The following is a 14915-nucleotide window of genomic DNA, read 5'->3' as shown; positions in this document are numbered from 1 at the left end:
ATGGATTGCAAAAGAGGGGTCCCTATTGAGTTACAAATAGACTTTAAATTTCCTGGACTTTGAAAGGTTCCCTATCCCTGCTTGGCCAAAAGGAGGAAGAACCTGCTTACAAAAGATATCCTCACCATCATATCATCTTTACTAAGGACTGAAATAATGTGCAGGCATCTGATTAACATCTCCAATTGTTCTTTTTCTCCTGTTTGGTTTGTAACATCTTGCCTGATGAAGAAGCCTATGGAGCTTCGAAAGCTCGCAACAAGTATATTGTACATTTCGGTTGGCTAATAAAAGGTATCATGACAAAGGTACACTTCCACTGCTAGAAGTGTACCTTTTCCCTGGAGTGCAGATTAGTGGCTTTTGAAAAGAAACTAGTTGACAACAACACAGCAATTTATGTAGCTTCCTCCATATATATGCCTACCCCTTCCCATATGCTCCCTGGATATTAGATAAGTAATATTGGCGGGATATAGACCACCCAAAAAGGGCGGTTTATCCACACCTTGTTTTGATGCGTGAGGGAGCTGCAGCGGACAAACCACGCGGCTCCCTCGCACAGCAAAAAGAACCCTTAAAAAGCAGGTTCTTCTCGTGACATGTTTGTGACACTGCAGTGCGCCAATGGCGCACTTGTGATGTCACAATGACACCAGGACGTGCGGACACTAAGTGTCTGTTGTGTCAAAATGGCGGCATCCGTGTGTACAGGGCGCCGCCTTTTTGACGCCCCTGTCACGTGCTAGGAGTGAGGCCAGTATGGGCAGTGCACCTTCGGCCAACCCCAGCACGTGACGGGGCGCTGTAAAGGCTTGTCTGGATTGGGCCATTATTTCAATTTTACATTTTCTGTCACTAATTGATGGTTCTGAAAGTACATGGGAGCTGATTAGGGAAAGTAAGCTCTATTTATAGACATGTGTCAATTAAAGCTTCTGACTGCTAAGGTCTTTTTTTACAGTGTCTTTTTACACCTGCCCAGCCCTCCTATTGTTCCTCACACTCTGTCTAGTTGGCATTTGGGAATATGTGGAAGAAGGCTGGAGAAACATAGAATTCAGTGTCTAGTTGAAGCAGCCTATCTGCATTGAACAGTGCAAAGACTGAGCTGGGATCCTACTCTAGCTGGCCTTTCTGCAGCTGTGTATGTGTGCCTAAAACAGGCAAAGTAAACAGCAGCTGCCCTCAGCATCTTGTACTGTACATGTTTGAAAAGAAAAATAGAGATAAAAGGGGAGAGGAGATAAGCAGATGTGAGAAAGCTAAACATTTGCTTGTGCCAGGTAATGGAAGCATGCTTCACTCAGTAAAACTTCTATTTCATGCCCAGATTGCCCACAGCATTGTGCTAGTGTTATATACTTTATATATGTTACATGTAATACTGTATTTTCTGGCGTATAAGACTACTTTTTAACCGAGGAAAATCTTCTCAAAAGTCAGGGGTCGTGTTATACACCGGGTGTCATCTTACAGGGCAGGTGCTGAAACGTCTGAGCCAGACTGGAGAATCTGCGGTCGACGCATATGGTGGGGGGAGTTCAAAAACGGCTGTGGCCATATCCCCGCCGTATCTGGTGACCGTATGAAAGCAGCAAGGGCGGCGTTGTACAAGTACGGTAGAAGAAAATCCATTCACCAGGATTCGTGGAAAGAAGTGACTTAACACGGTCCTGATGACCAGGTGAGGAGGCACCTCACTGGGGAGGTGTAAGTGAAGGGTGGAGCAAGCTGCAGGCATCCAGGATGCCTCGGGTATGGGGAAAAAGAGCCATGTTTGCACTATCACTCTGATAGTCTTGGAGACAGGGAGGGCTGGGCAGGCAAGGAGAGCTGACAGGGAAAGTTAAATGTATCACAAAACAACAGATCTCAGAATTCCACAGTACTGAGCCATGGCAGAGAAAACCATGTCAAACTGAATTAATTCTGTAGTGTAGTTGCAGTCTGAATCTCCAGCATGCACTGATAGAGCTGGGAAGTCATTTTTCCAGCCCAGTGGCTCCCAGTTGTTGGATCACTGTGGCCCTACTTCCAGCTGCCAGACCACAATTGACAGTAGTATCTTCTGGAATACTATTTTACAAGGCACACTGGTTAGACACATCGTTAAACGATGGACGAACAAACCAACATGTTCCTTTTTCTTCACTCCTCTTGTCATGTTTCTCATGAGTGTCACATAGATCAACATTCCAGTCCACCTTATTATTTTTGGAAAGTGCTACAAACTGCCAGACTGGAAGATCAACAAAAGTTGAAGTGCAGCATTTGTCAGTGTTGTGAATGATGAAGTAACCATGGCATAATTTCACTCCTCCACTTCAGTATTTTTCTAGATCTGTTCTTCATTGGGAAATTTTCATCTGATGCAACTATAAATCTGTGCTCCAGCACATAGAAAGGGACTAATAGAATGAAAGTGTAGCAGCAAGCATCTATCAAATACGGTGAAGATATTCATTAGATTGCATTCTCCACGTACCTTGACATCAATATAGAACATTATAAGTATAACCTGATGAAAATACTGTGAAGTTTTTGAAGTCCATATCTTTGCTTTCTCTACCATTGCAGTGTCACAGTAGTTAATCAGCTTCCTCATTAGTGATGACAGTAGAATTTTGAAAATAAGGGTTTCAAAATACAAAATCTTATTACAGTATATATTACATCCATGCATACTCTAAGGAAAAAATTCTTCTCTTGGAATGTTCAGTGATACTATTGTGACTTTTTGTGGTGTGAAATATGCATTCATCAGATTGCACAGCCCAGACTTTCATAAGGTTCTCAAAGCCAGCAGATGCTGTCATTGTGTGTTCAGAAACTGGTCAGTCTATACCTTGGCATCTAAGCAGCCCCTAGGCTAGGACAGTCCAGATTAGAGAAACAGGTACACCCTGTACATAGGGCATGCAGTTTGATGTTTAAAACAGTTTTTGAGTCTTACCATCAGAATGAGGGAGGTACTTTTTGAAAACACTTGTGCAAGCATATAGTTTGCGTATCTTTTGAAGGCTGATGTCCAGTGCTCTTGCTAGAGGTGCATTCCCTCAATCCAACACTGCTATTTCTGATTGGCTCTGAAAAAGGTGTGCGTGCCATCCAGAAATTTAGCATTCATACAGAAAACATAATGGTTCAATTTAGAACACTCTCAACTAGAGAATTTTGTTTCTAGAGTATTCTTGTATGCTTGTAATTTCTGCTCCTATGAAATCCTGGGATTTGTAGTTTGTTGTGGCACTTGAGTGCTCTGACAGAGAAGGCTAAATATCCCACAGAACTACAAATACCAGAATTAGTGTAGATGCAACCAGAGTGAATTTAATTGGTATTTAAGTTAAAGCATGACCTGTTTCCATAGGACAGTGTTTGTAACAGTACTCTTAAGTCCAGGATGTGCTGAAGCTTTATGTAATGTTTACTGGAAGATTCTTCAGTCCTGCTGCAGTCATGCAACCACATTCCTTTGGTCAAGCCAGAAGTACTGAAAGTAGCTAACTCATTGCATGTGACTACAATGGACCCTTGTTTTACATGGGGGATCCGTTTCAGACCCCCCCCCCCCATGTAAGGGAAGCACTGTGGGACCAAGTCTCATTGATTTTAATGGTGGCATGCTCCCGTGCACCATGGGCACACGTGCTGTTAAGAGGGCAGGTGCTCACCATCCACATGACCTTGAATACCCATATGGCAAGCCTGAGTACGGTGCGGGCACATTGTACTTCCTCCTACGGGAAGGGGTGCAAAAATATGGCAAATGGAGAATAATATGGAATTTGTAGAACATGATGGAAGCATTCTAAAGTCACTGGGTTTTACAAAAATTAATTATACTTTTAAGACAATAAGTGTTTTCGTTAATATTTTGCACCTTTTCCAGATGTGAATTATTGAAAAATTGTAAACTAGAGACCTTTGGCTGGCAAATTCTCTTTCTCCTTCTGGAGATGTTTTATCTTTAAATAATTCCAGTACTGAGGAGGAGAAAAACTGCTAGGCCAAATCAATATTTGTCTTCCTGTTTTTGGACACAAGGCTGTGATTGTCTGAGAGGGATTTCAGTGCCCCTTCTTTCAGCATGGGTCCATCTGACATGCAGATTGTGGAGGGAATGGTTCATGTACTGTTCCCTTGAGGGCAGTTTAATGAGCACAGCAGAACCAGGTCAAGAAAAGTGCAGTGCATTTAATGCTTATATTTTATGGAAAGCCTGCCTGGTCTTTTCTTTTCTTCCTCCACAAGATGTTCTTTTCTTCCTCCACAAGATGTTAGGCCTCTTGAAATTTCTCCTCTTCTCTAGACATTTTTCTAGAGAAGTGTTGGTTATTTTCAGTTTGCTGAAAACTACTTGCAGTTTATGGCATGAAGGGGTGGGAATTGTGTGACCCACCAGATGTTGCTGGACTGCAGTTCCCAGCAGCCCTAGCCAACATAGGTACTGTGATGAAACATCTGGAGGGACACACAATTCCCACCTCTTGGTTTAATGCATCTTAAGAGGCCTTTGGAACTATCTGCTTCCCCCACTGATACTTGTCATTTGCAATAGGTATGAGTTTGGTTTCATGTCATCTCTCTGTATGTTAGAATAAGTAGAAACTGCATGAGCTGCTCTGGTTAGCTACAATAAGTTGTGCCTTTATGTTTTGTTCCTAATAAGAAGGAAGTTGTTCAGCTCATTTTTAGAGAATTGACCCTGGGTGTCTGTTCTCTCATTCAGAGGTTTACGAGTGGAACCCTCTCCACTATATGTAATCCTTACATTTATATTGTTGAAAGTGATTTTTTTAAGCAGTTGGTGTGTTTTTTAAAAAAAAAAAAAAGATTGAAAAAGACAAAAACAGAGAAAGAGGAAGAGCGGCAGAAGCATTTAAATGTTAGTATAATAATAATTTTTATTGACCTGATCACAACCAGAAAATACTTGAATTAAGAAGTCCCTAGAACTGTTATCAAAGGGCTGGAACAAATGGCCAGGAAGGGAGAACCTGAAGCTGCCTATGCTGAAGACACATTGGGGCTTCAGCAAACACATGCCACAGCCCCAGCCCCAATCTGCCCTGAACCCAGGCCAAATAGAAGTGGAAAAGATCTGCTCCTATTTGGGCTGGGAAAGAGCTGCCTTTTACAGTCTGCCACAGCCTCAAGGCAGCTTCAAGATGGCATGTGGTGTGTAAACACCGTGCCACCAGAGCATCTTGAAGCTGCCCACATCTTGTTATAGGTGGCTATTGGGTGGCTTTAGAGTGTGCGTCATGTAAACACTGCACTCCCATGACACTTCAAGACAGGCTTTAACTGGCCATCTGTTTCAACCCAAAACCTGATTTGGGATTGCAAAATACAAATATTTTGGGATTATCTCTATTTCTGTTTGCAATAACTTGTAGAAGGCATTGGAATGGGTAGGAATCATGTGGTTCAGGACTGGAGTGTACATTTGGACACACACAACTATTACTTTAAAAATTTCTTGAAGTTGTTTGTAAACTTGTGTTTTTTGAATGCTGATCTTAGAGCAGATAGGTACATGGAAGCCTGAGGAAGCACTCCATCCCTAGAATTCACTATCAAAGAGAAGATTTTATACATCCAGTAGTAAACCTCACCATATCAATTTCACTTGGTGAATATCTGTATCATTCCATGTGATGAGAAATGGCATTACACAGCAGGGTAGCCCCTGTGGTTTTTTTCTCCTATAATAAATTCTGACCTGCATTATTTGGAGGTAAATTCAAATAATATATATTTCATAGAATCATATTTCATAGAATCATAGATTTGGAAGAGACCACAAGGGCCATCCAGTCAAACCCCCCTGCTATGCAGGAAATCAGAATCAAAGCATACCTGACAGATGGCCATCCAGCCTCTGTTTAAAGACTTCCAAGGAGGAAGACTCCACCACTCTTCCAGGGAGTGTGTTCCACCGTCGAACAGCCCTTACTGTCAGGAAGTTCCTCCTAATGTTGAGGTGGAATTTCTTTTCCTGGAGCTTGCATCCATTGTTCCAGGTCCTGTTCTCTGGAGGAGCAGAAAACAAGCTTGCTCCCTCCTCAATATGACAGCCCTTCAAGTATTTAAACACGGCTACCATAGCACCTCTTAACCTGTGCAATATCTGGTTTTGTTTCACCATCAGCAGAACATAGGCGCGTTACATACCGCCCAGAAGGGGCAGTCTCGCACCGCTGCCAGTTGCTCCGCGAAGGAGCCGCAGCAGTCAAACCGCGCGGCTACCTAGCGGAGCAAAAAGAAGCCCCAAAATTGTGCTTCTTTCCTCGGCGTGGATATGACGCCGAAAGGTGCCAATGGCACACTCGCAGCGTCATATGTGCTATGCATCGTGCGGACACAGTGCGTCCTCTACGTAAAGATGGCGGCCCCCGTGTGGAATGGGCGCCGCCATTTTGTATGGACTCGGTCCGTATTAGGGTTAGGGGTGTCCAGAAGGGACACCCCTTTCTAACCCTAATACGGACCCAGTCTGTACTATAGGCCCATTTGTAACGGCCATAGTTAGTGGTAGACACAGTTTTTCTCCAAATCAGAATCCAAAATCTAAGTCAGAAATGGAATATTACTTAAAATTGTAGTTTTAATTTTGTGTTTGGGTAACAGTATAATTTGAAAAGGGTAGCCGTGTCAGTTTGTTGCAAAAAAACAACAACAACAGAAACAACAAACTGATCTGCTTTAGTATAAATTACACTGCAGTCCATTTCATCAGGTGCCTGAAGTGTTAGCCAGAGGCATGTTATATATATATATATATACAGTACCCATTGGGATAATGGGGAGCAACTAAAATGTCAGACCAAGTTTGCTTCTGAGCCACCTGAATGAAATGAAGCTGATGAAGCCAGGATAACTGTAACATTTTAAAGTAAATAGTGAATAATCCATAATAATTATATATGAAACTGGCAATAAAACCAAGCCCTATGAGGAACGACTTAGGGAGCTGGGGATGTTCATCCTGGAGAAGAGAAGGTTAAGAGGTGATATGATAGCCCTGTTTAAATACTTGAAGGGGTGTCATATTGAGGAAGGAGCAAGCTTGTTTTCTGCTGCTCCAGAGACTAGGACCCAGAGCAATGGATGCAAGCTCCAGGAAAAGAGATTCCACCTCAACATTAGGAAGAACTTTCTGACAGTAAGGGCTGTCCAACAGTGGAACACACTTCCTTGGAGTGTAGTGGAATCTTCCTCCTTGGAGTCTTTAAACAGAGGCTGGATGGCCATCTGTCGGGGATGCTTTGATTTGGATTTCCTGCATGGCAGGGGGTTGGACTGGATGGCCCTTGCGGTCTCTTCCAACTCTATTATTCTATGATTCTAAATACTGGAGGGTGCTACTATATATAATAACAGCAGTAAGATTAATAATAGCCAAAAATTGGAAAAATAAAAATATACCATTGATAGATAACCGGTTACAAAAAATAAATGAATGTAGACAGATGGATAGACTCTCATATATTATTAAAAATAAGTCAGTGATGAAATTTGAAAAGGAATGGTACCCCATAATAGATTATTGGGGTGAAAACATGGGGAATAAAGAAAGAACTATTAAGAAATTAGACTGTATCATAAAAAGAGTAGATAATTCTGGAAAAAGAAAGGACATCAGGAAACAGAACATGATAAAGGTGTTTAAAATGTTTTAACAATTTACTTAGGGTTTTTTTCCCCATAAGGAAATAAAAAGATAGGCTAACTTTTAAAGGTAAGAGAAAACAGAGGGGAACATTCATTAGATACTATTTTTCATAGGTAAAGACAAGTAAAGAATAATAGAATCATAGAGTTGGAAGAGACCACACAGGCCATCCAGTCCAACCCCCTGCCATGCAGGAAATCCAAATCAAAGCATTCCCGACAGGTGGCCATCTAGCCTCTGCTTAAAGACCTCCAAGGAAGGAGACTCCACTACACTCCGAGGGAGTTTGTTCCACCGTCGAACAGCCCTTACTGTCAGGAAGTTCCTCCTAATGTTCATGTGGAATCTCTTTTCCTGTAGCTTGCATCCATTGTTCCGGGTCCTGTTCTCTGGAGCAGCAGAAAACAAGCTTGCTCCCTCCTCAATATGACATCCTTTCAAATATTTAAACAGGGCTATCATATCAGAGTTTAAGACCAATTATGTTATTGAAGGATAAGGTTCATAATAATCATTTAGAATATGTTACAGACAGAACAAGGGAACTGAGAGTTTAAAGTGAAATCTGTACATAAGAAACTGACAAATGAAAGTGCTTGGATGGAATTTATATGATATTTTAATGAAATAATATTAATAAATATAATTTTAAAAACAACAAGATGCTATTATGTATGATCTATTACATATGACCTATTATGTATGATTGTTACCTATTACATATGACACTCACTCCAAATCTATGTGCCTTTTGGTTGATGCAGATCCTTCTAAAAGAATATAAAAAGTCCCTTATTAACTGTAATAGCTTGTGGATCCAGTCAGTACTCTTCACACTGGGCTCCTGGTTACATCTGCTATAATTATGTGTGCACGGTCTACCTCCTTTCCTCCCTGTCTGCTTGTATGTAGGACCTCTTGTTATATTCAGTTTAATGATGGGTCCAAGACCTCTTGCTTCCTGCCCTCAGCCCCCCTGCCTGACTGCGCGAGTAGGCCTTGTTGTTACCGTCAGTGTAATTATGGGTGTTTGGCCTCACTCTCTTCACCCAAGGTGTAATTTACTTTATATAAAGTGTGGTCCCACCCCTCTGAAGCTGCTGTGCTCCAGCTGTTCATCGTATGTGTAAATTGTTGCTATTCTGAGTACTGAATGGAAGCAGGAAGGGGCTCAGAGAGGAGGTGGGAAGATGAACAGGTCTATGGGTGAAGCTGTGGCTGCTTAGAAGGATTTGTCTGTTTGCTCTCTTAGAATCTTAATGGGATTTTGGCTTCTGATTTCACTGAATCCAAGATTTCATTTTATGCCTTATTATTACTCCCTAGCAAACACGTCCCATTTCAAGTCACTAAAGTTGCAACCAGTCTTTGGTCAAGATATTATACCTCTCTTTGCACATAGTTCACTGCTGCAGTAGACAACCAAGCACCTTGGAAGCTTCCCTACCAATGGCAATATTTTTCCAACAGGGCATGGCAGGCTAGTCTCTCATAGAATTTGCTAGCCATGTGACCAGAGCATACCAGTGTGGGCTTGAAACCCTGTGCATAACTCTGGGCTCCAAAGGGCAGGTTGCTAGAGCCACAGTTAACATCTTAGTGTTTGGTTAGGATCTGCCATTTCAATCCATTGGTTTAGGTCTTGTCATCTAGAGCAGCTTAAAAAAAAACTTGCTCAAAAAACTTACAGGTATTTGAAGAGGCCATTATATCATCTCAATCTTCTCTTCTCTATGATAATAAATAGACCCCACCACACAAGACTCAGGTCAAAAACACACTGCAGAAATAAAGTGGTTTGAGACCACTTTAACTGCCCTGGTTCAATGGTAGGGAAGTCTGGGAACTGTAGTTTTGTGAGACATGTAGCTTTCTCTGTCAGAGAGCTCTCGTGTCCCAATAAACTAAAATTCCCAGGATTCCCTAGCAGTGAGCCAGGGTAGTTAAAGTGGTCTCAAACTGGATTGTATCTGCAGTGTGTTTTGGACCCCAGTTTCTAGATCCATTAGCCTACAGTAGTAAACTGCTTAGACACTGCTTAGCCGGTATGAAGCGGTATATAAATGAAGGTTGTTTGTTTGTTTCATTACTATCTCAGACCAGTTTTCCCCCACCCTCATCGTGACCTGTTTCTGCAACACAGTCCCAAAGCCCCAGTTGAACTGCAGACTGTCTTCATGACATGAGCCCAGTTTACATCAAATTCAGGCCATTCCTGTCTCTACCATTTTAAAGAAATTTACCTCTTTCTCTGGATTTTCCAGATTGATGCGAGATGGCTGTTTATACAGCATCCCGCTTTGCTGCCCTTGCTGCCACCGCTGGCATGAATTGCTCCCTCTGAGGTCACAACAAGGCACCCAGCCATATGATCGATACTAAGTGCCTCATTTGTTACAGCCGAGGGAGTGATCTGCACCAGCAGTGGCGCTGAAAAGCACAGTGGGACATGTATGCAGAATTGTAGAGGAACTGACAGTGAATTGGAAAAATGGTTTATTGATAGTTAAAGAGGAAAAAATTGGCTACAAGAAACTGTTAAAATTAAAAATACAAATGTAAAAGAACAACAAATGAAAATGATTGTAAGCTGGTATAGGACACTACATCAGTTAGCATTTATAAATTATAAATTTTCAATCAAAATGTTGGCATGTATGTGGAATGAAAGGCATTTATATACATATGTGGTGGGAATGCCTATTTGTTCAAGAATTTTGGATAGAAGTTAAGGAGCAGATAAATATAATAATAGGGACAGAAATACAATTAAGCAGAAAAATATTTTTAATTTAGGGGGATTGGATTTGGATAGAAATCAAATATATGTAACAAAACAAACTTTTAAAGCTGCCCATGCACTTTGGATAGAAAAAGGAATCTAATTGGAACAAATCTCATTTGTTTAAATATATAAAAGAATAGGTATTATTTGATTTCCTTAGGCAAAAAAGGCTTAAATCTATTGGACAAAGCAATAAAGAATCATGGAAAGATAAATGGGAAATAGTGATTAAGAAAGTAGAAGAAAAAACGAAGTGTGAAGTTAAAAAAATTAATTAATGATATTTTCATATCTCCGAGAATAACTGTTAATTTGTATGGAATGTATAGTTTCACTGTGTCTCTTTGTGGGAGGGGAGAGAGGGAGCAAAAAGGGGGGTATATTATGAATTATGCATCATATAATTTATACTACATAAATAATACATTTAATTAATAAAAATTAGAAGGTTTTTTAAAGTAGTATAGCACAATGTTTGTAGACAGCCACCCTGTGTTGCCCAGAATGTGGAAGTAACGAAGGGAATTGGGGGCTATTTGGGGGTCAGAACATGCCAGTGTAGGCCAGCCCTCAGTAATCCTCTTGGGGGGGGGGGAAGATTTATAGTATACTTCACTATTTAGTACATCACAGCATGTTGGCTCAGTAGGGGGCACGCATAATTTGGGCTATTATGCTTAGACACGTCCATGCCTTTTGCCTGCATATGCTGTCCTCAAAATATCCCTTCCCTTTTCTTTTCTCTGCACACTGCAGTTGAACATTTCCTTCATTAATTAACAATAATTTCTCATTACATCTAAAGCAAGTTACCAGGAGTGAAATAAGCTGTGGTCTTAAACTACAACTTGAAATTTATAGTGAGGGCCAAAACAGATGGCTCTAAAGGGGTGGCTTAATGGTGCCCCTTTGAATGTTGGGTTGGGGCCTAAGCAGTTGCACGCCATGCCCCAATCCGGCTGTTTGCCAGTGCAAAAAGAATTGGCAGAACGCTGCTCTTTTTTGAGCCGGCAAAATGCTGGTTTTTCTGTTGCCACAGACAGCACTCCTGCAGCATGCAGCATTGAAACGCCATGCCGCCAGAGCACCACAAAGCGGCCCCTATGTGGTTGGGTGGGTGGCTTCATGGTGGCTTCCTGCCAAGTTTGGGGTGTGCATCATCTAAACAACATGCCCCTAAGCTGCCAGGAAGCTGCCCAGCTGATCAGACAGGGGTGGCTTCAAGCCTCTCTGGGGGCATGGCATTTTTATGATACACGCCCCTGAAGTGCCCAGAGGCTGCCTGGGGGTTACATTGGGGCTGCCTAAGGCAGCCCAAAGCCAAACCAAATAGGTGCAGATCTTTTCCGTTCCTATTTGGGCTGGCAGTGGAGGGTGTCTTCAGGACCATGGTGTGTTTTTCCCATGGTCCCAAGGCGTCTTCAGTGGGGAGGCTTGAAGCCACCCCTTTGTGGCCAACAGTTTTGGAATAAGATGAATGATTTCAACATGCTTTAGCCATTTGTCCACCTGGGAAGAATGGAGATTCAAAATTGTGAGATTCAGTATCGGATTATTGTGCCATTGTATTTCCCATTTCTGTGCTTGGCTATGAAAATCTGGTCAGTGAAGAAAGCAGAAGGAGAAAGAATAGTGTGATTACAATTAATACAGTATTTAAATACATGTATTATGCTTCTTCCTTTATGAACTTAGAGCTTACTGTTCCTTGAATGAAGTGTACTGATGTCAGATTTCATCCTCTCTTTCAGGTCAAGATACAAACGAGTCCTGTTCCTCCAAGTCTAATTCAGCAATAGCAACAACTCCAGATTCTTCAAACCTACCCCATAGCTCTCAAAAACAGACTACAGGTGTGAAGGAAGAAGATCCATCTCAAGAACATTCAGCATCTCACAGATCCCTGGTGAATGGAATGTCCTCTTCAAAAACAAAATCTGAGGATGGCTTTGCAGTAGTGACCAAAGCTGTGACACGTAGGTTTTGCCCTCCTCACTTTTTCTGTCTCTTTCTCTCCCTCCTCTTAATCGCCCATCTCCATGCACCGCTAAACCAAATGTAAGGAGAATATTCATCTTGAGATAAATGGACAAAATTTACATTTCCAAAACTGAGGCTGACAGCCTGGAAGAAAATCCATAGTGGTGGAATTGACAGTGACTTGTTACAATTTGGCTTTTTAAAACTGATTTAAACATCTTTGTTTCATTATTTCTTCCAAGTTCTCCTGCCACTGGAAATTTGGGAGGTCCTGCCAGACAAATACTCGCACCCACATTAGGGATGTAAATCTTGGTTTACTTTTTTTTCTCATGTGAAATAATGTATAATTTCAAACACTTTCACCCTACTGGGTGAGATATCAAAAATTCTAATACATATTGGAATTCTCCAGTATTCTCATATTGGGCTTTATTGTTGTTGTTGTTGTTGTTGTTGTTTTTGTTGTTGTTGTTATTATTATTATTATTATTATTATTATTATTAACCTTTATTTATAAAGCACTGTAAATTTACACAGCACTGTACATACAATCTTTTAGTTAGACGGTTCCCTGCCCTCGGGCTTACAATCTAAGAAGACATGACACAAAAGGAGAGGAGAGTGGTAGTGGGGAATGGGATCAGGTCCAGCAGTTCTTCTCTACCTCCGAGGCCTGGACCAAGGCAGATGGACTGGAGGAAGGGCTTGGCTTCTTAATTAATGGTTAATTAATTTATTTCTTCCCCTCTTCTCTTCTCTTCATTCTTTTTCTTTTTACAAAAAATGGTTTGTGCAAAAATTCCATAGATTTTTACATTGTAAATCCTGTTTTGCACAGACACACAAAAACTTGGGCATAACACAAGTGTGCAATTGCATGAATGGATACAGTGTGAAAGCATTTGGCAGAATTGTGTGAGTGTACCTCCTCAAACCACTTATTTCCCCCATATGATAATTTCCATAGTCTAGTGCTCAAACCACTACACCATGCTGCCCAACATGGCTTACAAAGGCTAAAAACAAGATTAGCTGTAAAAAAAATTGACAACATCATTTACGTTTCTATCCATCATTCCCTGGAATGGCCAGGGATGGATCCAATGTCTTGGAACATTCTAATCAGAGAAAATTATGATTACTTCTTGGCTCTTTAGGTAGAACAGTGCTGTATGTGATGGCACTGGCAATATTAACTAAAAAAGAAAAAAAGCATCACTGTCTGCCTCTACTAGTGATAATTCCTCGCATCCCTATCAAGCTTTTGTACATCACCCCCGCAAAGAATTGCAGAGATTGCACACTCCCATTGTCTCCCCCAAAACATCTCACCACTTGTGAATATGTCAGCAAATAGAGGGGGAGGTCTTCATTCAGCTATAATTCTACAGGCAAATAAGTGCCCTCTTTTTAAAAAAAAAAAAGGAATCAAATAGAAGTAATTAAATTGTCAAAGAGCTATTAATTACATTAATATGAATACTGTGTTTTGTTTCCAATAATAAAAGATCTCTAGCTCTTAGCAATTTTTCCAGTGCTTTCTACTATCTCTTTGACTTAAACTGATTGTTTCCCTAGATATAGACAATTTTTCTGTTTGGCAAGCTTTTGTCATCCACTCTTTTAGTCATGACTACTTTTTGAGTTCTGCTAGTATCTACCAATAATCACTCTTGCCTCTATTATAAAGGATAGTGCCCTGATGGTATAACCTCATTTAGGAGTGCAGTCAATAAAACCTAAGGAGCTAAACATGTGTTTATAATATTACATCAGACTGTTGATTTCCTTAATAATTTTCATCCAGCACATGTTGTACAGATTCCTTCTCAGAACAATTTTTGTCAGTTGTTCCCCACTTTGAGTTCTTAAAGATTCTTGGATCTCTGACAAATTTATGGCAAATAGTCTGCAGCAATTCTGGGATTTGTACCCTGACAACCTCTGGAGGGCCAAAGTTGGGAGTCACTGTATGCAGGTTCAATTGATTTAAAATTTCATAAATTGAATGATACTCCCACTCATGCATTATGTTTTAGTCCCTCCCTCCCTCTCTCAGATTTTTAAAATTGAGATCATTAATGGGAAATCAGTGTCCGCCCCCCCCCAGTTGTTGTTGGGACTACAGGAAGGTAAGCAACATAGGGCTGTAGCTGACAGGCATCCATCCATTTTTGCAAACCTCATAGCCTCCCAGGGGCTCCTAGGATCCAAAAAATAATGTTTTGCTTTAAAAGGGTAATTGCCACTGGTGTGCATGTCTAGGAGCTGGCAGCTTCCTCTAAAGCAAACTGCAGTGGCTTACCTGTCTGTGTATGGAGGGAGGGTTTTTTTTAGCCTTTTCTTCCAAAATGATAAATTAAGTTCTGCTCATTTTAGGTTTTGAAAAAAAGTAGGAAAATGTGGTTTTTTGAGGGGCTGTGTGGCCTGTGGTGGGCTCTGGGGATTCATTTTGACCCCCA

The 14915-nt window shown here is 41.1% G+C and overlaps 1 protein-coding gene across 1 annotated transcript in view; it reads left to right on the top strand.

The window, feature by feature from the left end:
• The window catches only part of MDFI (MyoD family inhibitor), a 78080-nt gene that overhangs the window by 42437 nt on the left and 20728 nt on the right, over positions 1-14915 (top strand). The window contains exon 2 of the mRNA XM_042461229.1: positions 12221-12445. Coding sequence (XP_042317163.1) covers positions 12221-12445 — 225 coding nt within the window. The remainder of the gene's footprint in view (positions 1-12220; positions 12446-14915) is intronic.

Source organism: Sceloporus undulatus, chromosome 4 (assembly GCF_019175285.1).
Source record: "Sceloporus undulatus isolate JIND9_A2432 ecotype Alabama chromosome 4, SceUnd_v1.1, whole genome shotgun sequence".
NCBI lineage: Eukaryota > Metazoa > Chordata > Lepidosauria > Squamata > Phrynosomatidae > Sceloporus > Sceloporus undulatus.
The sequence above is the reverse complement of the archived record's forward strand: the minus strand, read 5'-3'. Positions and strand labels throughout refer to the sequence as shown.